The 27,925-nt window shown below is 42.0% G+C and overlaps 2 protein-coding genes across 3 annotated transcripts in view; both read right to left on the bottom strand.

Moving 5' to 3' along the window:
• Nucleotides 1-1,478: 1,478 nt before the first annotated feature.
• On the bottom strand, nucleotides 1,479-26,068 carry Ppp2ca (protein phosphatase 2 catalytic subunit alpha). The gene is made up of 7 exons (XM_027427581.2): nucleotides 25,763-26,068; nucleotides 11,689-11,898; nucleotides 6,800-6,973; nucleotides 6,140-6,229; nucleotides 5,576-5,737; nucleotides 4,453-4,571; nucleotides 1,479-3,025 (listed from the first exon to the last, which is right to left on the bottom strand). The coding sequence occupies exons 1-7, from the start codon at nucleotides 25,862-25,864 to the stop codon at nucleotides 2,953-2,955; spliced, it is 930 nt and encodes a 309-aa protein (XP_027283382.1). The 5' UTR covers nucleotides 25,865-26,068; the 3' UTR covers nucleotides 1,479-2,952.
• Cdkl3 (cyclin dependent kinase like 3) overlaps nucleotides 25,759-27,925 on the bottom strand; it is a 90,317-nt gene continuing 88,150 nt past the window's right edge. For both annotated transcript variants that reach the window (XR_004770856.1, XM_035448058.1), the window contains one exon: nucleotides 25,759-27,787. Coding sequence is in view for 1 of the 2 variants with exons in the window: in XM_035448058.1 (XP_035303949.1) it covers nucleotides 27,771-27,787 (17 nt within the window). In the remaining variant the exon portion in view is untranslated. The remainder of the gene's footprint in view (nucleotides 27,788-27,925) is intronic.

Here is a 27,925-nt window from a genome sequence, read left to right as displayed (position 1 = left end):
GTCCAACAATGAGTTTTGTAAGTTCAGTCTCAAGCTTTTAATTAAAAAATGTATTTATCTTAAAATTATGCATGTGTATGTATGTGAGAGCTGATGTCCATGGTGACGAGAGGCACTGGATCCCCTGGAGCTGGAGTTACAGACAACTGTTAAGTTTCAGATGTGGATGTGGGTTCTCTTCAAGAGCAGTACCAGCTCATAACCATGGATCCATCTCTCTAGCCCCCAATTATTTTTTTAACATCTGTGTACGCGGGTTACACATCACTGTGTACGGAGATCAGAGGACAACTTGTAGGAGTTGGTTCTCTCCGTCCACCACGTGGGTCCCACAGACCGAAGTTTCAGTCTTCAAGTTTGGTGGTTAAGTGCGTACCTTTATGGTCTTACCAGCTCTGGAGTAAACTTCTGTACAGACTACTCATATTCTTAAGCACAGAGATCCATCACCTGCCTCCAAAAGGCTGGGGTCAGACTGTGCCAACACACACACACACACACACACTCACTTTTAGAGATGGAACCCAGGGCACAGCACATGCTAGGCAATCGCTCTACCAACACTTGTTAAAAAAAAAAGATTCATTTTTATTTTATATATATTAAGTATTTTGCCTGCAGTTATGTACATGTGTGTGCCTGGTGCTGTGGAGTCCAGAAGAGGGAATGAAACTGAAGTTACAGGCAGTTGGGAACTAACTGATTAATTACTAAGCACCTCTCCAGACACCTTCATAACACTCATTTTGGCAATTCTTTGCTCTTAATCAAGAAGCTTAAAAAATTATGGCAATCTCATTACGGTACCCATTAAATTCTTTTAGTGATTCCCATCCAACTCTAGATTTTTAGAAGCTCATACATTTTACTAATTTTACAATCAGGTTAAACTATTAACATCTTCAAGTTTAGATGGGAAGCCTTGTAATTTGCTCCAACTCAAATGATTTGAAAACCAAGCAATCTTTGCCACAAGCCCCATTTTGAGAATTTGTATGTAGACGACACATGTCAACTACAGGACACTGTCTCCATTAGAGTCCACTCTATTATTATCAGGTTCCTTAAAGCAGCTGCTTGGTGTCCAGGACACTTGCGGGTACATTAAGTTGGGCAGGGTGGCATGTGGAGGCAGATCACCCATGAGTTCCAGGACAGCTTGGCCATACAACTACTTCCAAATCACTCACGGCCACACAGTAAGACCCTGTCCCTCTGCCCTCCCCATACCCCACCCTTATTTTTTATTTTTATTTTTTTAAGAGAAAGTGTTGTACATAGATGTTATTTGTTTGGCCAAGAAGAAAAGACAAAGTAGCAAAAGTAATAACAGGCTGGAGAATGTGTTTCTTTTAACGCAGAAAAGATACCTAGAAAAACCAAGGGCCTTTTGATTTGGACAATTAACTCATAAACTGGTTTGTTTATGCAGGGCAATGTTGTAACTTCACTGTTGGTTCCAAATTCAACACAGTACAAAGCAAGGAAACATTTATTTACTACACTCACACAGTAATAATTAAGCATCCTCATGTTTGCCCAGGTAGCTTAAAATAGCAAATATTCAGTCCCCACAGAAGAACTGTCTTCGTTTTTTTTTTGTTGTTGTTGTTGTTGGTTTTTTTTTTTTTTTTTAAAGCCAAGTCAAAGAATAGTAGGGAAAAACTCATTATTCACTGAGCATGGCACTCAGGCACCACTCTTGGATCTGGGACAAAACATGAACCGTAACCCAAAAACCCATTTCTACTTGGCTTCACTGATTTACCACTCAAGGAACTTAACACAGACTAAGGTTCTAACTAACAGCTTATCTGAGACAAATTGAACTCTAAGATCACATGACTTGACAAAAAAATGTACAAATGTTTGTTAAGAACTTACCATTCTGTCAATCATTTTAGTCATGAAATATACATAGCAATATATTTATAACCAGAAACTACACTAATTAGACACATCATTTAGTTTGTTAAGTTCTACCTGAAAACATGCCATTTTAATTAAAATCCTAAAAACAAACTCTCAAGTTCTATGGTTTAACAATCAAGTCCTACTGAAGCAGCACAGATTCCTTTCACAAGCGCAGGCCAGCAACAAGACAAACTGCAGTATATGTCATATGTCAGACAAACAGGTCCCCAAGTTCTTCTGAAGAATGCCAAGGAGTTGCCAGAGAGGTTACACAGTGGCCTTGATCTTTATTTTTCTTTACCTGGAATTCTACAAATTCCAAAATTGATCAATTGATTTATCTTGTTTAATAAACAGCACCAGTCGTGCCCACTGATACAATTCAAACCTGACTTTCTCAGTTCTCAAGTTTATTATGAAAACACTGCGGTGACTTGTGCAGTAACATCATCTTACAGGAGGGAAACAGTTCTGTTCAAAACAACTCACCAGGTTTTCTGACAATAACAAAGAACAATGTGGGGCTGAGATTTGAGAAGGGATAAACTGAGTGCAGACAAATCATACAATTAAATTAAATGGTATCCCTGAAAAGAAACAAAACAAGAGGGGCGGCCTTGGTACTTATTTAAAAATGTTCATTAAGCTCCAATGATTGTTTGCTATCCTCATCTACAGTCATGCTGAGTAAGCTACAGCTAAGTGGAAGTCAACTGGACTCACAGGTGTTAATGTTTACATCCTATTTCTGCAGTCTCTCAAGAAAGCAAAAGTAACTACAAATAGCGCTATGCCAGAAACTGGATTCTTGACCAACAATGTCGCGTCAGCATGCAATGAACTGGTTCATTCTAAAGTGGTCACGGCTGTTGATGACAAGAGGCTTTGTATTTTTATATGGCACATCTTTTGGTCCGTGTGAAAACAAGTTTTTTGAATGTTAACTATGTTCTGACACTTTGGAGTTACTGTTGCTCTTCCCATTTCCATTAGGTCAATATACGGTTCATGGCAATACTGTACAAGTTTAAATTTTCATTACAGGAAGTAGTCTGGGGTACGACGAGTGACATGTGGCTCGCCTCTACGGGGTGCTGGATCAAACTGCAAGCTGAAAAACAAAATAAGATTGACTGTTTCTATTCTAAGACATCCATGTACTTATCAAAATTAAGACCTTCAGTTTTTCAGATGTTATGGTTATTTCCTATCCAATTTCAGCCTATTTTAATAGACAACCCAACTTTAGAGCTGGGTGTACTGGGGCGCAGCTCTAACAACAGCTTTCAGGAAGCTGAGGCAAGAGGATCACAGTTCTAGACCACCTTGGGCTATAAATACAAAAAATGAAGCCCCCTTTAATTCTAGCACCTGGGAGGCAGAGGCCAGTGGATTCAGTTCCAGGCTAGCCAAAGCTACATAGCAAGACCCCATTTCAAGTTGCTGGCTTATTTTTAGGGAGTAGCAGGCTGCTCATACATAGCTTTAACTGTCAACCTCATATAAGAAAGTCATCATCTGGGGACAGTTTTAATTGAGGACTTGTCTCATTGAGGTTGGTCTGTGGGTATGTTTGTAGAAGACCGTCTTGGTAAATGATGCAGGAACATCAAGCCCATTGTGGCCATTACCATTCCCTAGACAGGGGGCCCTAAACTGCTTAAGAATAAAGAAAGCTAACAGCATAAGCAAGGACTCACACATTTATCTTTGCTTTTTTGTTTTGTTTTGAGTCAAGGTTTCTTGATATAGCACTGGCTGCCCTGGAACTCTATATAGACGAGGCTGGCCTCAAATTCAGAGCGCATCCTGCCTCTGCTGGAATTAAAAGCATGAGTCACTATACCCAGCTCTGCTCTTTGACTGTGGATGTATTTGACTGTAGCTGTGTTTAATACTAGCTTCAACTTGCCCTCGGTGGTGGACTGTAACTTGGAACTGTAGGCTGAACAACCACTCCCCCAATCACATGTTGCTTTTAGTCAGTGTTTTTTTTATCATAGCAACAGGAAAAGTAGTCAAGGATGTCCTTACCTTCCCAATCCTCCTGCCTCAGTCTTTCAATTACTAAGATTAGAGCTCTGATCCTGTGCTGTAATGGTACTTCAAAAACAGCCAACTTCAGTCCTAGAGGCTACATTATCACACAATGGGGCCCCTTCAAATAAGATCATTTAAATGTCTGACACATTGGTCTGATCCCTAATTAAAAACATGGGTTTAGAAATTGAAGACCACTGAGCTTAGTGGTACAGGCCTTTAGTCCCTGCACTTGGGAGGCAGAGGAAGGTAGATCTCTGTGACTTCAAAACCAGCCTGGTCTACAGAGTGAGTTCCAGGACAATCAGAGCTATACAGTGAGATTCGTTTTAAACAATAACAAGAAACTGAAGACCTAGTAATTCATTCTGGGTTCCAAATAAGAGAAGCTAATTCCCATTACATGTAGGTCCATTCCCATGAAAATGTAATCAACATGTAATCTGGTTTTACCAAGAGCTGGAGAACATGCAGCTCTAGCTCAGGGTAGATACTTACAAAGAATACTTAAGAGTATCATCAAGTTCCATGATTGCAGCTTGGTTACCACAACGATAGCAATAGTTTGGAGCACTGAAAATTGTTACTACATTCCGGTCATGGCACCAGTTATATCCCTGTTAAAAAGAAGCAGGGAAAAAGTTACTTACCTACCCACACAGGTAAATATGACTAAACTAAGAAAAAATGAGTTTCTCTCCAAAAGGGTTCATATTTTGTATTTCTCACAACCTGTAAAATGTGTTTGAATATTTGTTGCTAAAGCCAACATGGTGGCATATACTTTTTAATTCCAGGAGGCAGGCAGAGGCAGGTGGATCTCTGTGAATTCAAGGCCAGTATGATCTACATTTCGAGTTCCAGGACAGCCAGAGCACATAGAAAGATCATATTGTAAGAAACCAAACCAAACCAACCAACCAACCAAATCCAACTTACATACAGTCCATCACCAAATAAATTGTTTTTCACGTAGTAGGCTCCTATAAATGTGTCTTTTACTTACACGAATGATCTTAAACATGATTTTAAAATGAACTTTTTTTTTCTCCTTTTTGAGACAGGGCCTCACTATGCAGCCCAGACTGGTCTGGATCACAAGGCAATCCTACTTCAGCCTAACCAATAAGGTTGCAGGCATGTGCTGCAGTACTTGGCTGAGGATCAGTCCTGACAACACCTTATGGGAGAAATTGTGGCAGCCCACAATCAAAGTTAAGAACCCACTAGAGGAGACTTCTTTCAAATCACCTACAGCCCAGTTATCCAAAGGACTACACCACTGCTTTGATGGTCCTTTCCTTTCCTACACACAGACATACTAAATATGTATAAACAAACAACTGTACTATATATTATACCCTTCTCCACCTCTCTAGATCTTAACCCTTTCACCCCCAAGTACCTCCAAGTCATCAAGAATCTGAAGATCCATTAAATATATGCACTACCACCACCACCACAAACGTGTCTTTCATTTGACTGCACATCTACTGAAAATAGTTTAGCACCAGTGGCAAAATCTATAGGAAAAAAGGACTGTCTCACTAACAGCACCAATGTCAAACTCCTTTCCACCAGCTACTAAATAGTTTGACACTTTTCAAAGAAAAGAACATACCTCCATCACCAGCTGGTGAGCTCTGGACACCAACGTGAGACCATTGGCATGATTAAATGTCTCAGAAATATCTTGGCCAAAGGTATAACCAGCTCCTCGAGGAGATATCCCCCATCCACCACGGTCATCTGGATCTGACCACAGCAAGTCACACATTGGACCCTAAAAAGCAGGTACAAGTTATAAACTGATTTTTACCAAAGTGGAAAAGTCTTGATTTGATAATTCACCAAATGCAGCACTCTACAAAATCACTTTTTGATTCGTGTCTGCTGAACAAAGTGTGAACTTTGCAGTTAAGGTCTCTCTGAAATGAGAAGTGATTCTAACAAGGTACAGTGCACATCAATAGGCACATTCCATCAGTAACTTATCCGATATGCCTGTGTGTCCAAGTTTCACTATTAGACAGTATGGGCTTCTAAACTGAGCAATAATAACAGGGCACACATGTCATTTCATTTTGAAAGTCTGAGTTGACATATAATGAACTAAGCTACAGCTAAACAATTTTCCTTTTTCCTAAAGAGTTTCTGAGGAGAATTTATCAAAGAGAAGTCATACCTCATGAGGAACTTCTTGTAGGCGATCAAGCGCTCGGATGTGATCCAGTGTGTCTATGGATGGCGACAGACCACCATGTAGACAGAAGATCTAAAAACATTGATTACAAACAGTAACTATACCTAGAGTCAAAATACTTGGGGTACAATTTAGACAGGAGCCTCCACCATCTGGCTGCATCAGTTTCTAGGACTTCTCTGTTTCAATGAAGTGAAGAATTGGCCATTGTTTTGCACTACTCCTGACTACTGAGCATGCATCCATTCTTCTTTATGACCAACTGCCATCGCTGAGGCTCCTTACCTATACCCCATTAGACTACCTACGAGTAGCTAACAGCCCCTTGTATCTCCCAGGCTCCTCTACAAACAGCCCCCAAAGCTGAATGGGTTACATTTCCACCCCATACACTTGATCAAACATAGAAAAAAACTTAAAAAGAAAATACACACACACACACACACACACACACACACACACACACACACACACACACACACACACACACCCCAATATTTACCAAAAAAAAAAAAAAAACAAAAAAAAAAACCCCAAAGGGATGAGAGCTGTAAAAGGGAGGAAAGTTAGCGGCTCCTAAACACTAAGAAGGCAGATTATTGGAAAAAGGAAAACCACCAATGAGTTTTAAGATGCACACACCTGCCCATCCACCAAGGCAGTGAGAGGAAGATAGTCAAAAAGGTCTGTGAAGTATTTCCAAACGTTTGCATTTCCGTATTTTCTTAAACACTCATCGTAGAAACCATAAACTTGTGTGATCTGTCTGCTCTCATGGTTCCCTCGGAGTATGGTGATACGTTCACGGTAACGAACCTAAAGCAAAATGGACAACAGACAGCTAGCTCTTTCCAAAAAAAGTTTCATAAAACTTTCTATAGTGAAACCCAGAGTTCTAATTTTGAAGAAAAAAACAAAACACACATTTCTACACATCAATGAACTGGAATCTCAGATTATAAACTTTTTTGTTTTTTCAGACAAGGTTTCTTTTGTATAGCCTTGGCTGTCCTAGAACTTGCTCTGTAGACCAGGCTGGCCTCAAACCCAAGTGATCTGCCTGCCTCCGCCTCCCAAGTGCAAAGGTGCACCATCATGCTTGGAGATTATAAATATGTATTTTTTAAAAATATTGTTTATCAGTATCACTTTAAATAGGTATTTTTTTTCAAAGTTTTATTTATTTATCATGTATATAGATATACAGTGGTCTGCCTACATGTATGCCTACAGGCCAGAAGAGGGCACCAGATCTCATTATAGGTGTTTGTGAGTCACCATGTAGTTGCTGGGAATTGAACTCAGGACCTTTAGAAGAGCAGCCAGTGCTCTTAACCTCTGAGCCATCTCTCCAGCCTATCAATATCACTTCAATTAAAACTAAATCCCCCTCCCTGTGCCAGCTGATGTGAAATAAAAACCATGTATTTTTTCTATGACTTTTACTAAATTTATAAACAACAATCATCACAACCCAATTTTAGAGGCTTGTATTGCTTACAAAGATCCCTCATGCCTATTTACAACCCTTTCCCCTACTTACACTCTCTCAGCTCCTAACAACCACTTACTTACAAATGACTGTTGTTGTGGTTGTTGGGTTGTTTGTTTGTTTTTGTTTTTTTCCAGACAGGGTTTCTCTGTGGCTTTGGAGGTTGTCCTGGAACCAGCTCTTGTAAACCAGGCTGGTCTTGAACTCAAGAGATCCGCCTGCTTCTGCCTCCCTAGTGCTGGGACTAAAGGCATGCGCCACCACCACCCAGCCAAATAGTAGCGCCCGAGAATGACTGTTCTGGACATTTAATGTAAGTAAAAACTTACAAAACACAGCTTCTTGTGCTGCATATTCCTTGGAGCACTATCCCAAAGTCACCATACTGCGGCATAGATGGGGGCGCACACCTTTCACAGCTGTCCACTAGCTTACATGGTAGCCACCCGCCATGGTTTCTGTATTTGCTCACATGCTTTCTAATATTTGAACACATTCCTAGAGTGTACCTATTGGGCTACATGATTGGTTTATATGCAACTTTATCAAAATTCTTCAAAGTGGCTGGACCATTTCACATTCTTGACAGGAATGGATGAGGAGTCTAACTTCTTGGAATATTCATCTATGCTATCAGTTCACTTTAACATAGGTTTCCCTAATGACTAATGACGTTAACTAACCATGTTCTTACTAATCATCTATCCTCTAGGATGAAGTAGTTATTTAAGTACTTTGCCCATTTAAAATTAGATTATTTATCTAAGGTCAGGCATAGTGGTCCATGCAGAGGATGAAGAGTTTGAGGCTTGTTCAAGTTACAGTATATCTTGAACCTGTCTCAAGAAATCTGTCTTAGCTGGGTGGTGATGACAGACACCTGTAATCCCAGCACTCAGGAGGCAGAGGCAGGCAGATCTCTGTGAGTTCAAGGCCAGCCTGGTCTACAAAAGGAATTTTAGGACAGCCAGAGCTATTATACTGTAAAACCGTGTAATATCAACAACAACCTCCCACCCCTCCCCACACACAGGAAGAAATAAATCTGTCTTAACATGGCTGCACATGCTTATAACCCCAACACTTTAAAAAAGACTGCAACCAACTGGAGGGCAGCCTTGGCTAACCACCCTGTAGAATAAAAACCAAGCCAAAACAAACCCCCCAAAACAACAAAAACCCTATCTTATTATTAATTAAGAGGCTTTTAAAAAAGGTTATGTACAGGCAAGTGAGATGGCTAAGGGTAAAGGTGTCTGCCATCAAGCCTTATTTTAAAATTACATTTCATTTATTGTAAGTCCGTGTATTCTAATGATCAAATTCAGGACATCAGGTTTAGTGGCAACTGCCTTTACTCTGCCACCTCACTGGCCCAAGATAGCTATGTCACAAGATAAGCTATGGCTACACTTTATCTGTTGTAACAGTTTGCTCTCTAGGACCCATATGGTAGAAAGAGAACTGACTTCCATGCATGCTTGTACCCCCACACAGTTACTCATAATTAACAACTGTAAAAATGTTTTAAATTTGAAAACAGGCTACAGCTCAGTGGTGAACTTGTGCTAGAATGCAAGAGGCTGAGTTCAACCAGAAGCACCAAGAAAGTAACAACTGAACAAACGTTTCTTTCTTTCTTTCTTTTTTTGCAGTATCTTTGAATTGTTCCTCCTACCTCCATTTCCTGAATGCTAGAATTGCAAGCATCCATCATCATACACTCACACTGTGCTGGGGTCAAATGCAGGGCTTCCTGCATGCTAAACAAGCACTCTAGAAACCTGCTGCATCCTCAGTCCTTCTATGAACATAGCTGAGCAATCTGAGCCTAATTAAGAGTACAGATTTTTTCTTCTTAAATTTATAGCCTTTGCTATTCATTTAGGCTAAGAATCTGTTTTGATGCATCTGTCTAGACACCATTTAGGAAAGGGCCACCTTCCCTATAATGTTCATCTGCTAAGGGCTGCCATGAGTTTTGGAGCGAGTCCATACACTACAGAGGTACTTTTCCTCAAAGTATCAGCAGAGCTGGGGTCTTCTAAAGGTATCTCTTAATTTATAGACAGTTGTTTTCTCCATGTGGTCTCTCATCTTCTTCCCTATGTTCATGTACAGCTGAAGGCAAGAGGACAACCTTGGGTGTCATGCTCAGAATCCAAGTGGCCATCCTTAGAGACATCATCTCATTGACCTGGAGTTCATTAGGCTAGGCTAGCTGGCCAGTGAGCCTTAGGGACTCTTGTCTCTACTTCCTCAGGACTGGATAATAGGTACATGCCTCCATGCTTGGCATTTAGGAAAAAAATGGGTTCTGGGAACTGAACTTAGGTTACTGAGTTATCTCTAGCCTTCTAGTCTCTTTTAGAGAGAACTACTCATAATAGAACAAGACCTACCCATGTGACCTCATTTTATTTAACTATCCATTTAAAGGGCTACCACACTTTGAGGTACAGGGAATTAGGTTTGGGCCTCTGATATTTATGAGTACACAATGCAGTCTAGTCCTTGGTATATAATTTTTCTTTCTTTCTTTCCTTCCTTCCTTCCTTCTTTCCTTCCTTTGAGACAAGATCTCACTATGGAGCCTTGGCTAGTGGGAGCTTTGTGTTAGATGAGACTACCCTTGAACTCAGAGATTGGACTGTCTCTGCCTCTGGAGTACTGGCATTAAAGCAGAGCCACCAGGCCTAGTGGTACATGAATTCTAATAGGCAGCTCACTCCTCCTGAGTAAACCCAGGCTACCAGCTTCTTTCAGAGTATCTGGAATCACTATACAAGTGCCCACCATCTACTCTAAACTCTCCGCTTAGTGTGCTAAGCAGTGCAGATGCTAATCATCAGTCAGCTCTGGTGAAAACTCACCACTATCTCTAATGTTAGAAAAACCAGTGACAGCAAATTTCTTGTTCAGAATAGTCTGTAATAAAAATCTCATAGGTTTCCTAAGAAGAGTGGTAAAGTTTTCCCCTCCAAAGATTAAGTCAAGCAGCTCCTTAAGGCAGAGGCAGCATTCCACTCTAAAAATCAATGCTACTGTGTTTCAGTATTGACTCTTTATATTTCAGAGCTACAAATGACAAGCAAGGATTGTAAAATCTGCTTCTTTTTATTATTTTTATTTTAAGGAAAGGTCTTATTGTATAAGCCAAGCTGACTTCAACTCTCAATGCTTTTACCTGGGCCTCAGCAGAGCTGGGATTACAGACTTCAGTTCTCATGTTTAATCATTATTACTCCAGGGGAATAAACTATTGTTTAGGCATTTGCTCACTTTGTACATTTAGATCAAATTCCTTTTCTAATATTAAGACAACAAAATCTTCACTTTATAAATCTGACCCTTTTCTCTCAATTCATTCATTCTTTCTTTCTTTCTTTTTTTTTTTTTTTTGAGACAGGGTTTCTCTGTGACTTTGGAGGTTGTCCTGGAACTAGCTCTTGTAGACCAGGTTGGTCTCAAACTCACAGAGATCCACCTGCCTCTGCCTCCTGAGTGCTGGGATTAAAGGTGTGTGCCACCAATGCCCAGATCTCTCAATTCTTTCTCTGTGAAATTTTCATAAGACTGTCAAATGATATATATAAACAATCCAACACATATGTTCAAACTCTCTTAACAATTAATATGGTTATATTATTTCTATAGCCAATGTACTAAACTAAAACTTCTACTTGATTATCTTGTCAGTCACAGCACTTAGAAGACAGAGGCAGGTTATGAACTCTTTGTCTACATAGTAAGTTCCAGGAGAGCCAGAGATACACTCCAGGATAGTGAGATACTGTCTTAAAACAAAACACCAAAACAAACAAATAAAAACCCTGAGGTATCCCACAGCACTATGTTCTGAACCATCTTCGGGCTCCACAGGCAGATATGATGAGTAAGTTTGACACTTGAATTGCTAAATATAGCAGTTTGTTCTAAAATTTAACATTTAGACAAAACAAATCATGGTAGGAAAAGAACATTCCCGAAGGTTTCTCACCCAGTTCAAAAAAGGCCCAAACAAAAAAAGTAAATTTACCTTAAGAGCTACAAGCAGTGTAACTGTTTCAACTGAGTAATATCCTCTGTCCACATAGTCTCCCATAAACAAGTAATTTGTATCTGGTGATTTACCACCAATTCTAAAGAGTTCCATGAGGTCATGAAATTGTCCATGCACATCTCCACACACAGTGACTGGACATCGAACCTCTTGCACGTTGGATTCTTTTGTCAGGATTTCTTTAGCCTACAGATAAAAAAGAAATAAAGAAATAAAGAAATACATTCAGCATTAAATGATGCCAAAATGATGCTTTTGTTTATATTAATGCAAAGGGCAGACTTGGTAATATGCAACCACAGGCATTTGCAACCCAAGATAGACATTAAAATTTTTAAATTTATATTTTGTGCTGGTTGGTGGAGGTGCATACCTGTAATCCCAGCACTCAGGAGGCCAGCCATGACTGTTACATAGAGAAACCCTGTCTTGAAACTCCCCCATCCCCAAAGCTTACTTTTTATATATTTTGTGTGCAAGTTCTCATTCCACCCATATGTGTTCTATCGATCAAATCCAGGTCCTCAGGTTTACTGGCAAGAGACTTAGTCACCTTACTAGCCCACTGGCTATATTTATAAGACAAGATATTGTTACAGTCTATGCACTGGCTACATTATGGGGGATGTCCAGAGAACATGTACCACAGTAATAGTCAATCACCACTCAGTTTGCAAAAGCTATCAAATTTCCATTTCACTAGGATACTGAAGATATCAGTAGCACCCATTCAAGATCAATAAAAATGATAAGGAGGGGGCTAGGCGTTGGTGGCGCACGCCTTGATCCCAGCACTCGGGAGGCAGAGGCTGGGGGATCTCTGTGAGTTTGAGGCCAGCCTGCTCTACAAAGCGAGTGCCAGGATAGGCTCCAAAAGCTACACAGAGAAACCATGTCTCGAAAAACAAACAAACAAAACAAAACAAAACAACAAAAAATCAGGAGGTGTGGGCTGGAAAGATGGCTCAGTGGTTAAGAGCATTGGCTGCTCTTTCAGAGGTTCAATTCCCAGCACCCACACGGTAGCTCACAACTATTTGTAACTCCAGTTATGCAGGCAAATAAATAAATAAATTTAGAGGGGTAAAAAAGAGAGCACTTAATGTTGCCTACCCAGGCTTTGACATTTTTTCGGTCTTGACTTTTTTGGAGGTTAAGACATTTAAATTTTTCTCTCATTTCATTCTATTTCTTTATAATAGTTCCTTTTGTTATTAGAATATTCAAGATGGCATACATGCTTTCTAGGCTGCTTTTAGAAACCATCACTCAGTCAGACAGCCACATATGCTAAAAATGTATAGTGGGAAATAATCTGCTAAACCATCTGAATGACTCTGCCCTGTGCTAGCCACTGGACACTGGTGTACAAAACAGGTCATTTATATGGCAAAGGAGGAGGGGGAAGAGAACAGACGGAACGAACAAAGCAACCTTAAGTATCTAGAAGAAAGGGAGACCACTTTAAAATGGCCAATTGCCCAAACCCAACTTTTGCAACCATAAATCCCAGCGTTCAGGGCCAAAGGCAGGAGGCTTGCTACAAGTTCAAGGCTAGCCAGGATACATTCGGATGTCACTTCTCAAAAGAACCCACCACCCCACCACCACACCCCACACCACCCACACCCACCCACAGACACACACACAGACACACAGACACACACACACACACAAGAACAATGCTGCTAATGAGCCAACTGGTGACAACCAACACCACCACAATTTAAGGCTACACATTTGAAACACAGGTTTCTGTTTCTTCCCCAAAATTGTTATCTTTGAAAATAGAATCCAAGTCAGTAACATTTAAGTCCCTCCTCACACCTACCAATGCTGTCTTCAGTACAACCATATTTAACAATCACTATTCCCTACTCTCCAAAGACTTTGGGGGAGCCTATTTCCAGACATCCACCAAGAAGTTTAGAAGAGTATTTTCAGTTTTAAAAGAGATACTTCCTAGAAACATGGGGATTAAAGGTCCCTGCTACTACGCCAGGTAAAATATACTCCTGTATTTAAAAACAAAAAACACCCCCATACCCACCCCACATAAGACTAAACGTCCCCACAGACCATAATCCTGAATGTCTTAGGTGAAATAACCATTAGTGGCATTTTGTTGTGTTCTTTCAAACTTCAGACATTTTACACACATTGTATACAGAAACAGACAGTTTTCATTTGCATTCTATTCTAGAACTACGTTCTCCACAGACTACTGCCCCCCACCTTCCCCAAAACAGGGTTTCTCTATGCAACAGTCCTGGCTGTCCTGGAACTCACTGAGATCTGCCTGCCTCTGCTTCCCAAGTGCTGGCATTAAAGGTGTGTGCCACAACTGCCTGACTTTTCATGCAATATTATTTATTATGTGTTTGTATCCAGAGAAGCCAGAACAGGGCATCAAATCTCCTGGAATTGGAATTATAGGTGACATGCTGGGAGCTAAATCAGGTCCTCTGGAAGAGCACCAGGTGTTTTATCCTCAGCCATCTCTTTAGTTCCAGTTACACACAAACAACAACAACAACAAACAAGCTTATAAAGAACTGGTTTTATATGTATTTTTAATCTTTTTTCAATTTATCAACACTAAGATAATGGCTACAGCAAGTAAATTATTTTAAATGCCAAGACAAAAAAGGCTGCAGATGCATATGCTGAAGATTACTGTGCAACTAGGAAAACTAGGAAGCATGTGTAATAAGGCTGGCCTGGAGAGCACCATTAATCTTTACTGTTATTTATTTGGTTTTTCACGATAGGGTTTCTCTGTATTGCTTTGAAGCCCATCCTGGAACTTGCTCTGTAGATCAGACTGGCTTTGAACTCACAGAGATCTGCCTGCCTCTGCCTCCCGAGTGCTGGGACTAAAGGTGTGCACCACCAATGTCTTGCTATGTATACCAGGCTGGCCTCCAACTCAAGACACTCTTCTGCCTTTGCCCAGTGCTGGGATTAAAAGTAAGCACCACCATGCCCAGCTTCTATGGCCTTTATTCCAGAGATGTAGGCCTTTATCAACCTGCTTTCAAAGACATAAATAAATAATTTCATTTAACTTTATTTTATGTGCATTGGTATGAAGGTGTCAGACCCCCTGGAACTGAAGTTACAGACAGGTTTCAGTTGCCATGTGGACGCCGGGAATTGAGCCCGGTCCTCTGAAAGAGCAGCATTGCTCTTAACCACTGAGTCATCTCTCCAGCATCAACTCATGGTAGAACATTGAAGTGTTTAAAATAATCAATTTAATGCTGGCATTTTTACTCTTGTACCCAAAGCAAAAGGAAACATTTAAAAAGTTATTACATTTATTTAGTGGAGCAGAGGGAAGACACACCTGTGAGCCATGGTGTGAGTGTATTCCACACTCAGAGAACAACTTGTGGGAATCAGTTTCTCTTCCCATCATGTGGGGCCTGGGGATCCAACTCAGGCAGTTAGGTTTGATAGACACCTTTTCCACTGAGCCATCTCAATGACCAACACCCACTTTTTGCTTTCACCAAAACATTTTCCCAGGCTGGGTTTGGTGGTACAGAACTTTGATCCTAGCAATGCGGAGGGGGAGGCAGATAGACCTCTGTGATTTTGGTCTACATAAACAAGTTCCAGAACAGCCAGAAAGCTATATAATAGAGATCCTATCTCCAAAAACAAACAAAAGAAACAAAAAAACCCAGCTGTGGTGACACATGTCTTTAATCCAAGTACTTAGGAGGTAAAGGGGGGGGGGTAGATCTCTGAGTTGGAGACCAACCCAGTCTATACAGAGTTTCAGGACAGCCAGGGCTACTTAGAGAAACCCTGTTTTGAAAAACAAAAACAAAAGAATTAAAGTTATAGCTTAGATTGGAACAATCAAATCCAAGGGAAAAAAGAGATCTTAGAGAAACATCCTAAAATAAGGTTAAAACTAGAAATGGGCTATTCTATTAAACAAGATCTTATGGTCAGGAAATGTAGAAGTTAAAATGCAATCCAAACAATGAGGAAATTATGGAAGGAATGTAATCTTTGGAACTCATTAGCTTACTACCAACATTCTTTCAGTATGTTTGGACAGTTTTGTTTGTCAGCCTGCTGTTAAGTGGCCTACAGATTCCACCCCCCCCCCAGACAGGGTTTCACTGTGTAGCCTTGGCTGTCCCTGAACTTTTGGAGATCCACCTGCCTCTGCTCTGAGTGCTGGGATTAAAGGTGTATCACCACAGTTAAATATGGGCCATCCCCAACCATCAAATAAGATAAAATGAAAACAGCTTATGTGAACTACACTTTGTAACTCACCCACCACAGAATTATTCAAGGAAGACAATTGAAAGAAAGGTGGTGGGAGTGCACACGTTTAATCCCAGCACTCAGAAGGCAGAGGCTGATGGATCTTTGTAAATTCGGAGGCAACCTGGTCTACAAAGCAAGTTCCAGGACAGCCAGAGCTTTTAACACAGACAAATCCTGTCTCAAAGAAAACCATACACAAGAAAAAGAGGGAGGGAGGGAGGAGGCGGGAGGGAGGAAGATCTAAGTACTCATCATTACTTTGTCATTTCTAGTTAACTTATTCTATAGAAAAAGGGCACCCATCTATTTAAGTTAAACACAATAGAACAGTGGTTCTTAACCATCCTCCTAATGCTGTGATACTTTAATATAATTCCTCATGTTGTAACCCCCAACCGTAAAATCATTTCATTGTTACTTCATTAACTATAATTTACTGTTAATCAATTGTAATGTGAATCTGATATGCAGAATATCAGACACGAGAACCCCCCACCCGTGACTTACAGGTCGAGAACCACAGACACAATATTCCAACTTCATCAAGATCCTCGTATGCCCTTATGTATCAAGCTATTCGTCAAAACGACAGAGAAATCACAGAAGTTATTGCTGCTATCTCTAAAGCCAAATCCACGACTTTGAAAACTGAAAGGCAATGCTGAGACACCACGACCACGTCTGTCATTCACCTTCCCCTACCTCCCAGCACTCCAAGCAGCCACAGTTCTATAGGAAGTCAAACACCCTCAGAATGCCCCACAGAAGAAGCAAACTTGTCCAGGAGAACCAGAACACTTATACTCATTGTGGATGTCAAGACCCAAATAAGCAACAGATCCAAAAGACTCCCAAGGAGGCAAAACTCCACATAGCCCCCCTATGGGGGGAGGCTACACTCAGCTGCTTCCTGACCATTAAATGATGCTCAGGTGTTCAGAATGGGATCATCTCCTGGAGCTCAGTTGGCTATTTAAACAGACATCGTTTTTTTTTTTTTTTTTGTTTTGTTTTGTTTTTTTTCCACATCATTAAAAGCATTTTGGAAACAGGCAGGATTGGGGAGTTAAAGGTTGCTCTTGGCTACTAGATTAAACCATGAGACACTGCTTCAAAAAGTTCAAGTCCAGGACAACATACTAACATCATCTCAAACTAGGCTAATGGCCCCAAGCCTTTAATCTTAGCAGTTGGGAGAAGAAGCAGGTGGATCTCGGAGTTCTAGGACAGCTAAGACTACATAGAGAAACCCTGTTTCAAAAAACAAAACACAAAACAAGACAAAAACAAGCAAAAAACCCAACATGTATCAGAAACAACAACAACAAAAAACCAATATTGAATCACATATCAAGAATCGTGATACTTTAGTGTGCCAAAACAAACCAAACCCCTTGTTTCCAATACTGGCTCAATCATCTAATGCTCATCTTTTTGTTCTACTTAAATAAAGCATGTTAAAAATAGGAGTCTGCCACTCATTTGCAGCCCTGCCCCTTGACTTTTGACACAGAGCGTCCCTAAGAGTGCAGGCAGGCCTTGACTATCTAAGTTTGTCTATAATTTGGCCTCACATGGCTTAGATGCTCCCTCCTCCTTTTGAGACTAAGTATTTATAAAGCCCTGAACTGGGGAGGCCTTAGCCTACTGTATTAGAATTAGAGTTAAATTTTGGTTGTTTTCTAAGATTAAAAATAAACTTATGTGCATTTTATGTTTTGCCTTCATACACAATCTGTGTGAGGGTGCCAGATCCCCTGGAACTGGAGTTACAAACAATTGTGAATTGCCAATGTGGATGCCAGGAATTGAACCTGGGTCCTCTGGAAGAGCAGCCAGTGCTCTTAAATGCTAAGCTATCATCTCTCCAGCTCCTAGAAGCACTTTCTTAAAGGTGCACGACTATAGTGTTTTTCTTCAAAACAATAATATACTCAGGAGGTTGTGGGGAAATATGCCCGCAAATCCAGTAATCAGGAGGCAAAAGCAGCAAGATCTCAAATTCTAGGACAAGCTCGGCCATACAATAAAACCATCTAATGCCCCAATACAATAAATAAAAATAAAATTGAAAAAAAGTGCCCCAAGCAATTCCTATAATATATCAAAAGTAGAATCTTAAGGTCTTTATTGAGGGAAATATAATGCAGCTCATTGGGTGATTAATGCGATGTTTTACCTCAGAAATAATTCTGTGTTTCACAAATTCTGCCCTGGGTAGTATCTGAAAGGAGACACTAACCATCAATCATCTTAAGCAAAGAAGCTAACACTGGTTTTAGTTTTTCTTTTTCTTTCTTCTTGTTTTGATTTTTTGTAGCCCTGGCTGTCCTGAAACATCGTCTGTAGACCAGGCTGCACCACCACTGCTCGGCTGCAACTTTGCTAGTAATTAAAAAAAAAAAAAATCAAACTGATTCTGTGCTGATATGCCTTCAAGTTCAGCAGTGAAGGCCTAATAAGGGCTGGCCAACTGAACCCACAGCAGCACAAGCCTATCAACAGCAAAACTAAGTTTGCAGTCTGTGAACGTAACTTCACACTTGGCCTTACCCAGGTAAAAAGTTGGGACAGTCTAGAACCAAAGTCTGAAGCCTTTTGCTCTGCCCCAACACAAGGATAAGAATTATCACCTGTGAGATAACAGTAACCTGAAAACATGAAAATATGCACTGAAAAAGTCATCTATATATACTAAAAATGACTGACATAGGAGGGAGAGGGAATGGAGAAGCAATGGACCAGCTCATGCAGTTACAAATACCCAGAACTCAGAAACACAAGTTCTCTGTTGTGTTCATCCATTCTACTCACAACCCCAATTTATAAATAGTTAAAGCCACTGTACTGTGAAGAATTGAAGCAGTCACAGTAACCTCTCACCTTCCAAACTGGCAGTTAAGAGTTCTCCCTTCTTAAGCCTACCCTACTCCTATGAAGAAAGCAAGCTATTTAAAACAATGACACCACCAACAAAATATTTCCCTCTCCTAAATCCAGTTCAGCTCAGATACAGCCCGGGAATTGAGAGGGCTTTTCTAAAGATGAAAATTCTTTTAATTTTTAAAGAAAAAAAAATGGAAATAAGGGAACCAGTCACAGTAGGAGAAAAGTGCTGGTCCCTTTAAAAGACTCAACTCAAAATTCAGTGTTTATTTTCTACACACTAAAAAGGATACTTCATAGACAACTATGGCAAACAATGAAAAAGAGAAAATATCAGTTACAACTAAATAGACTGAACATAGAGATGAATTTGCCCCATTTATTCCTACAGAATGGGAATAAACAACGCGCCTCTTTCTGTGGCTGGGCTTTGTACATGCCTGGCAGGTGCTGTGTGGCTGAGCTACACCTCTAGCTTTCTCTTCATTCATTTTCAGACAGGGTCTCAAAACTAAGTGAATATGGAATATGCGTTTGAATATGGAATCCTCCTGGTCTCAACCTCTGAATAGCTGGGACTCTGTACTACCAGGTCTGGTTTTTAGGGCCCATCATTCTTGATATTACATGAGATTCACCTTTATGGCCAATATTTGAAGACAGAAATCTGGGCCCTTGGCAGAGGACAGGGAGGACCAAGCAATCAGCACGTGAGCTTAATTAACTACACCTTCTCAAGCTGCAATACCACCACATAGAACAAACCCTCACAGGTGTGTGGAGGCTTTGGAGATGAAAAGAACAGCATTTTGAGCTGTTCTTTTACAATTACAACAGAGGCCATTTACCTTTATTAGAACATTTCATGAGATTTATGCTATGTGACCAAAAAACAAAACAAAACAAAAAAGCCAAAAAACCCAGTTTTCTTCTTACCAATCTTATTTGAGGGACAAATGAAGTTAGCTACATGCAAATGGAAAATTACTGTTTTCAAGAGGGGTGAGACAACACTATCTGACTAATGGAGCTTTGTAGCAGAAGGAGCACAATGCTTCAGTTTACACAATCACTGAGCCCACAATTCAGGCTGACCCAATCTACATGCACCTTCTTCACCTCAACAAGGGTCTGGAAACAAGATGGGAACATTGGGATTATGTTTGCATGCATGCACATGATTGGTGCACATACATATACACAGGCAAAACACCCATACACATAAACCTTACTCCAGGTTCCCTAACCAGCCACGTAACCTTTTGGGGGTCTCTGCTCTAAATCTACAACAGCAGTCATCACACCAAAGTATCATGAAAACATTTTAACATGCCTCTCCCACCTTCTTGTTCTTAACTACTGCTATGGAAACAGCCTTTTAAATTAAACCCAGAAATATGTTACTTCATCTAAGAATTTAATCTTGGGGGATGGAGAGGTGGCTCAGTGGTTTAGGGCACTAGTTGCTCTTGCACAGGACATGGGTTTGATTCCCCGAACCCACTTGATGGCTTACAACTATCTACAATTCTGATACCCTCTTCTGAGCCCCAAAGGACCAGGCATGTACATGATTGGTGCACATACATATACACAGGCAAAACACCCATACACATAAATCTTAAAAAGACTAAAATCTGTTAAAAAAAATCCAACTTATCAAATAAATTATAAGAAGTTTCCTTTTCCCATGCTAATGCAGCAAATGTTAAACTAAATGACACCATAACAACTGTTTCATTTACAGTGCTAGCAAAGAAATGGACAACTGCATGCCTAGGTCAAGAGCTACTCTGGGGGGAAAACTAAGAACATTTATTCTTTATGTATTTGGAAGGCCTGAAAGCACAAAGCCAAAACTGGCATACAACCTAAGAAACTGCTTAAGTCATATAATAAAAGATTATTTTATTGTAGTTAGTCTAAAAGCAAACTGATAATTTACTTATTTATTTGAGACAGTATCTCTCTATGGTAGCTCTGACTATCCTCAAACTTAAAAGAGATCGACCTGCCTGTTCCCCAAGTACTGGAACTAAAGGTGTGGGCCATTATGGGCTTATTTATTTTCAAGGCAGTGTCTCATTATATAGTCTTGGCTGACCTAGAGCTCAGGCTGGCCTCGAACTCACAGAAACCCACCTGCCTCTGACTATGGCTATCCTCCTGCATCAACTTCAAGAGTCCTGGGACTGCAGGAATGCATGACCAACACTCAGCAAGTTGATAGTATTTATTTTTTTAATCTGTTGATGAAACTATACATGCTCACCCAAAACACCAAACTCCCTAAAACAGCAAGGTACATACTTATACACACAGTAAGCTTAGCTTAGGTAGGAACTTGAAGCCATCTTTCTTTTTAATGAATCAGCAACATAAAAAAACATGCTCACCACCGTTATGATACACATCTGGATCATTTTTTCTTTGAAGCAACACTGCTGTTGTTGACAAGGTACCAGAACAGAGTTCTCAAGAAGTCTGTTTAATCAGAATGACCATGCTGGGTTTATTTCTATATTTATATAAGGGAGAAGGACTTTGATGCTATCACTCCTTATAACGAGATCATCCATCAGTAGTTATTTTTGATGGGTGTAGTTCTTTAACAAACACTACTAATAAACTGATGGAAAATGTGGCTTATTTTTCAAATTATCTGTTAAGGCTGGACGTGGTGGCACATGAATCAGTAATATATCTAACAGTCCCAACATCTGGGATACTGAAGCAGGAAGATGCTGAGTTTGAGATCGGCCTTAGGCACACAAACATAGCTGTCTCACAAATAAAACAAATAAATGAACAAATAATATTTAGAAGGCGATCACACCAAAAGCAAATGTAGTTTTCACCCAGAAGCAGAATTGGCAATAAAACATTACCTGTTCTATTTTACAAACCTTGTACAAGGCATACCAAGGCATGCATCACCCTACCCAAAACATTTTAGTATTGTATAAGGCTTACACAGTTACAAAAGCTGAAAAACAATTAAAACAAGTCAGGCAACAACAGTCAGGCAAAACAATCTACTTCAAGAAACTTCAAAATATATTCAAGAATTTTTATTTTAATTTACCTTTTTTTCTTTTTCTTTTTTTGAGATAATGTCTCACCCTGTAATTCTGCTTCCCCAGTGTTGGGATTAAAGGCATGCACCAATCAGGTTTTTGTTGTTGTTTGGTTTGTCAAGACAAGGTTTCTGTGTAGTACTGGCTGTCCTGGCTGTAGACCAGGCTGGCCTCGAAGGTAGAGATCCACCTACTTCTGTTTCCTGAATGCTGGGATTAAAGGCATAGGCTACCACCACCACCAGGCTCAAGTATTTCATTATTATTGTTGTTGTTTCCAGATAGGGTTTCTTTGTGTAGCCCTACCTCTCCTGGAACTAGCTCTGTAGACCAGGCTAGCCTCAAACTCACAAGAGATCCGCCTGCCTGTCTCCTGAGTGCTAAAGGATTAAAGGTGTGTGCCACCATTGCCTGCAAGTATTATTTCTTTCTTTTCTTTTTATAATTTATTTTTATTTTATGTGCATTGGTGCTTTGCCATGGACATTGGGTCCCCTGGAACTGAAATTACAGACAGTTGTGAGCTGCCGTGCGGATGCCGGGAATTGAACCCAGGTCCTCTGGAAGAGCAGTCGGTGCTCTTCACCACCGAACCATCTCTCCAGCCCCCACAAGTGTTATTTCTATGTGTCTCTAAAATTAAAACTTTAGGCTACTGAAATGGCTCAGTGGTTAAGAATCCATGCTGTTCATACAGAGGATTGAAATTGGGCTCCCAGCACCCAAGTCCAGTGGATCAAAATGACCAGACTCCAGGGATCCAAAACCCCTCTGGTCTCCACGGGCACCTTCAGACATAATTGCATACACAATACACACATACATTAAAACCCTAAAACCTGCACATATTGAGAAAAAGAGATCTAAGCTGACTAGCCTCCCATCCGAGTTTCACAAAGATGTGGAAAACATTACTAGATCCATTAAGCTTCAACCCTCATCATCAAATCTCTCCATCTGATATCTTTAACAGTCTCTCCAAAGCAAACCTCTGACTTACTGGTTCATGTCCTATACTTAGTCTAGTTTCCTCTTGCTGTAATAAAGACACTCTGACAAACACAACATTGGGGAGGTGGTTTTGTTTTTCTTTCCTGAGACAGGGTTTCTCTGTGGAGCCCTTGCTGTCCTTGAACTCAGGGTTCTGTGGACAGGGATCTTTCTGCCCCTGTCTCCTAGGTGCTGGAACTAAAGGGACAGACACACCACCATCCCTGGTGGGAAGACAGTCCCAGTCCATCCCAGCAGGGAAGTCAGAGTGGCAGGAGCTTAAGGGAAGAGTTCACATCACATAATCAGAAACGGAGCAATGAATGCAAGCTCACACGTTTAAAATTACATTTATTTGTGTGTGCAGGTCAGAGGACAACTTGAAGGACTAAGTTGTTTCTACCATACAGGTCTTAAGCGGTTAAACTCAGGTCTCTGGTGACTTCCCCATCTAGGGAATGGTGCCACCAACAGTGGGTGTGTTTTCCCATCTCATCATAATGAAGATACTCCTATAAAACACGCTCACTGGCCAACCTGATCTAGACAATTCCTGAGAGTCCCTTTTCTGTTGACTCTAGAGCAGCCTTCTCAACCTGTGGGCTGCATGACCCTTTCACAGGGGTCATATATCAGATACCCTGCATATCAGACATTTACATTATAATTCATAACGGCAGCAAAATTACAATTATGAAGTAGCAACAAGAAATAATTTTACGGTTGGAGGTCACCACAACATGAGGAACTGTATGTATTTAAGGGTTGTAGCATTGGGAAGGTTGAGAACCATTGATTTAGAGCGTGTCAAGTTGACAATACCATCCTAATCTTTCCAACTAGTTTAAAAGTTCCTTGAGAATATGTATAACTTATTCTTCACTGTCTTCTGATTCCCTCCATAATAGCATGCAATCTTGGATACTCAAAAACACAAGCACCAGTTTAGGACAAAATCCCATCAGATTAGAAGTGACCTCAGAACATGTTTTAACTATTTTATAGTAATTGGTCATCTGAAAACCAGTTACAATCACTAAGTTGGGAAACAAGAGTGGTGTTTCAGTCTAACAGCCAAATGAGTGGCCTTACTCTTTCCATACAAATGACTAGCTGACTCAAAATGTTCACACAGTCAATAATTAGAAACTAAGACCACACAATAGATATTAATTAAAAAAAAAAACTTATTTCTAACCAAGCAGTGGTGGTGCCTGCCTTTAATCCCAGCATTGGGGTGGCAGAAGCAGGTGGCTCTCCATGGGTTCAAAACCGGCCTGCTCTAAAGTTCCAGAACAGCTAGATCTACAAAAATAAACCAAAACAAACAAGGCTTATTTCTAAACTTTAAAAACAAAGATCAAACTACTGGAGATTCAAGTGGGGCGTGGTATATAGCACACACATGTAATCCCAGCACTTGGGAAACTGAGACAAAAGGATTGCCACAAGTTCAAAGCTACCCTGGCTACATAACCATTACCAGGGTAGCCAGGGATACCTGGGAGGGAAGGAAGCTTTGTACAGAGATAAATCCACATCTGACTTAAACCCCAATTGTTCTCAGGCGTTTCTGAAAAACTCATCAAACGAAAAAACCTCCCTTTACATCAAACCACAAAGGGGTTGAACATACAGCACTCAAAAAATTCTTCCTAACACAAATTACTAACATAATACTTATTTTTGCAGTAAAATATTAAAATTAACCGTGAAAAGTGAACCCAAAATGGAGTGAAGACGAACATTTTATACTAGAAAATTGTATTAAGACGACTTCAAAAATACAACGCGACGGAAAACTTAACAACCTGCTTTCCCAACTCTTGGGAAAAACCAATGGAAACGAGATAACCTGAGATACATAACATAGTTATCACTTTGTTGAGTAGACTACTCAACACCACACCTGAAATACAGAAAGAGGTCAACTCGGGAATTACTAGCACTACTTGTAGCCACAAAAATACTGTCAAGAAACTTTTTCAACCAAGAGAAGACACAAGATTTGACTCTCTTCCCGTTTGTGTTGCTCATTCTAAACATAAATGGCACCATGCCAAGTACGTTACACCGAAAAGGATTTCACACTACACAATTTGAGTCAGCATATACATCATAAATGAAAATGACACTGGATTTCCAATCCCAAAGCTCTTCTTGTAGTATGACTCACCAAATCCTCCATTTCTTCCAACTATGAAAACTTTATACTCCTCCCCTGAAACTACCACTATGACCTTCGTAGAAATTGGGCTAGCGATTTTTTTTTTTTGTAATCGTTAAACGCACACTTGATTCAGGGCTCCGAGGAAGCCGGCAAGCCGACACGAACGCGACGTGACCTTTCCACGGGAGCTGGAGTCTGGCCTAAAAACGCGCGTGTGGGGGAACCCTGTGGGCAGCTCCGGCTCCATGAAGCAAGCCGGGGTGCAAGCGCAAGGCCTTTTTTCCACCTCGCAGCAGGTCCGGGTCCCGTTCTTGGGCCCAAAGCAGAACCAGTCCCTGGCCGGACCACGCAGGGTCCCGGCCGCCCTGCTTTTTAGCGTCGGGCCGGGCTGGGAGGCTCGGAAGCCCGGAGTCCGGCGCGCGGCGCCATCTTAGGCCGCGGCGGCGGCGCCATCCAATCAGCGCGCTGGAGGCGGGGGGCGCGGGGTCGCTCGCGAGTCGCCGCGGGCAGCGCCGGGCGCCGGTGTGCGAGGTTCGAGGGGCCTGGCCTCAGTGCCGCCATGTTGCACCGTCCCCGCGGCCTCCTGATCGGGGCACCCGGGTAGCGGCCGCACCTGGGGCCCAGGATAGCTCACCTTCTCGCAGAGGCTCTTGACCTGGGACTCGGAGAGCTGCTTGCACTCGTTCAGCTGCTCGATCCACTGGTCCAGCTCCTTGGTGAATAACTTCTCGTCCATGATGACGCCCGCCCGAACCGGCTGCCGCTCCGCGCTGCTCCCGCGCCGCCGCCCGCACCCGGGCCACACGCACACGCCGCCACCGCTCCCCGGGGTGCTTCCTGCGGCCCCTGGCGGCTGCTAGGCGCTGGCGCCGGCCCGCTGGCTCGCTCCGCAGTGCTGGGCCTCCGGCCGCTGTGCCTCCTCCTCCGCTCGCCCTAGCTCGGGACTCGGCTTTCTGTAATGGCGGCCGCCCGGCGTGGTGACGTCACGCCGGCGTCAGGGAGCCGCGGGGAGGGCGTCGGAGCGGGGCCCGGACCCAGAGCGGCGCACCGCGGGGCCCATGCGCAGGCGCAGCGGAGCTGGACGCCGGAGGAAGTGCCTTCGATTTCGGGGCGTGGTCCTCCCGCGGGGAGGGCGGCGGGGGAAGGGAAGAACGGAGTCGGAGCAAGCGCAGTGCTCGAAGCGCCGAACCAGGTTAATCCTGGAGCTCCAGGCTCCGAAAGATGTCTGCGCGAACTCGGCGCATGAGCAATCCGGCTAGGTGAGGGCTGGCCGTCTGTAACCTGGTCTCTCGGGAAGGCCGCCGGGTAACACCTCTCAGATGTGGTCTTGGGCCTAGCAGCCTGATCACTGAAACAACAGTCACAACCGCATGGGAGCCCTACGTCTTTGAGGACAAGAACTGACGCCTAATGGCAGGCTGTCTGGAGTGACCTTACCCACCCCAGGGCGTTGCAGGCTGCTGTAATTAGGTCATTCGTAGGCGGAGGAAGGTGTACCAGCTTGGGGTATGTCACTCGCTCACCTGACACCCCTAACAGACACCTGTCCTGGTGCGATGGCGGGGCCTTGGTACCTGGCCTTGTCCCGAGACTAGCTTCCTCTCCTGTGGCCTTCCGCAGCTGCGGTTTGCACTTTTCTCCAAGTCCTGAGCTCACTGGAAATGAGCCTGGCCTACTTTCTAGAGGACATATCGGTCCTGCTGTGTTCTGGTGCTGGTATTAACAGCGACAGTAAAGGAAGCTCATAGATCGGCCCTTGACCTGGTTATTGAATCTCTTTGGGGCTTGCGAAATGTTTTCACATTGCACTGTCCCTGCATTTACAGAGATATTTGGCTCCACAGAGTGCCAACTATTTACCAGATCCCATGCCTAGAGGATAGAGGGGTCATGCGGACAAACAAGGGCTACTGCCCTAGTGGAGCTTTAATTTTTCCAACAGTACCGGCCGAAATGAATGGAATGTATGGAAGTTATACACTGCTCTCCCCAGAGTCTGAGAGGTAATAGAAGCCAAAGAATGGTTAACCATGAAGGGCAAGGCAAGAGCTGGTCTTTTAAGCTCTTCTGTGGAGAGCAACCAAGTCTGACACATGCTGGGCAAGACGCATCTTCGAGGGCATCACGGTGACCCACAAGCTAAGAGAGGGCCTCAGTGGCCCCATCCACAAATGGCGGGGCTGAAAATTCTCCTATATCAAGGACAACCTGCTTGGCCAGGTGGACTGGCTTGACCAATTCTGCTTTCCCTGGGTACCTCCCTCTAGTGTGCCGAAGAAAGTACCTAAGAAGCCTCCTTACATACTTGTTCTGCTAGAGTGGGGTTAAGGTCATTTCAGATCAAATTTTGACTCTAGTTTGCAGTGAACAACCCCAAATAACAGACAGAGTATGAGTTAAGACTGTGTGACATAAATAAAGAAATGAAAAAAAAACAAAAAAAAGAAATGATTGTTGGGTGCCCATAGTTATAAAGCCATATTCACTGTATTGCCTTGTCTTATTATTCACCATTGCCCTGGACCCGATCGAGAACTGGTCTAGTCTTCAAGAGTAGGAAGCAGATAGGAACACACATAACAGAAGGGATTTCTCCAAGGTAAACCGTCAGGCCTGAGAACTTCATACTGCCAAGGTCTCAGTTACAGTTGTACAGCTCCTGAAACACAGAAGAGGATCAGCATTTGTCCCTTTGCCTGCATTTTTTCACCTGTACAGATAGTGATGATGTTAGTTTGGCAGATTGAAAAGTACTAAACGCCCACTCTATATGCAAAGGTTATATAATGAGGGTTCT

This window comes from Cricetulus griseus, chromosome 7 (assembly GCF_003668045.3).
Source record: "Cricetulus griseus strain 17A/GY chromosome 7, alternate assembly CriGri-PICRH-1.0, whole genome shotgun sequence".
NCBI classification, from domain to species: Eukaryota; Metazoa; Chordata; class Mammalia; order Rodentia; family Cricetidae; genus Cricetulus; species Cricetulus griseus.
The sequence above is the reverse complement of the archived record's forward strand: the minus strand, read 5'-3'. Positions and strand labels throughout refer to the sequence as shown.

Excerpts from the sequence above, each read along its gene's own strand:
- Ppp2ca (XM_027427581.2), bottom strand. The coding sequence starts at position 25,864 with ATGGACGAGAAGTTATTCACCAAGGAGCTGGACCAGTGGATCGAGCAG. Across the intron at positions 5,738-6,139 it reads TACAAGAAGTTCCTCATGAG|GGTCCAATGTGTGACTTGCT; the intron begins GTATGACTTCTC and ends CCTGCTTTTTAG. Across the intron at positions 3,026-4,452 it reads GATACTCTTAAGTATTCTTT|CTTGCAGTTTGATCCAGCAC; the intron begins GTAAGTATCTAC and ends TTTGTTTTTCAG.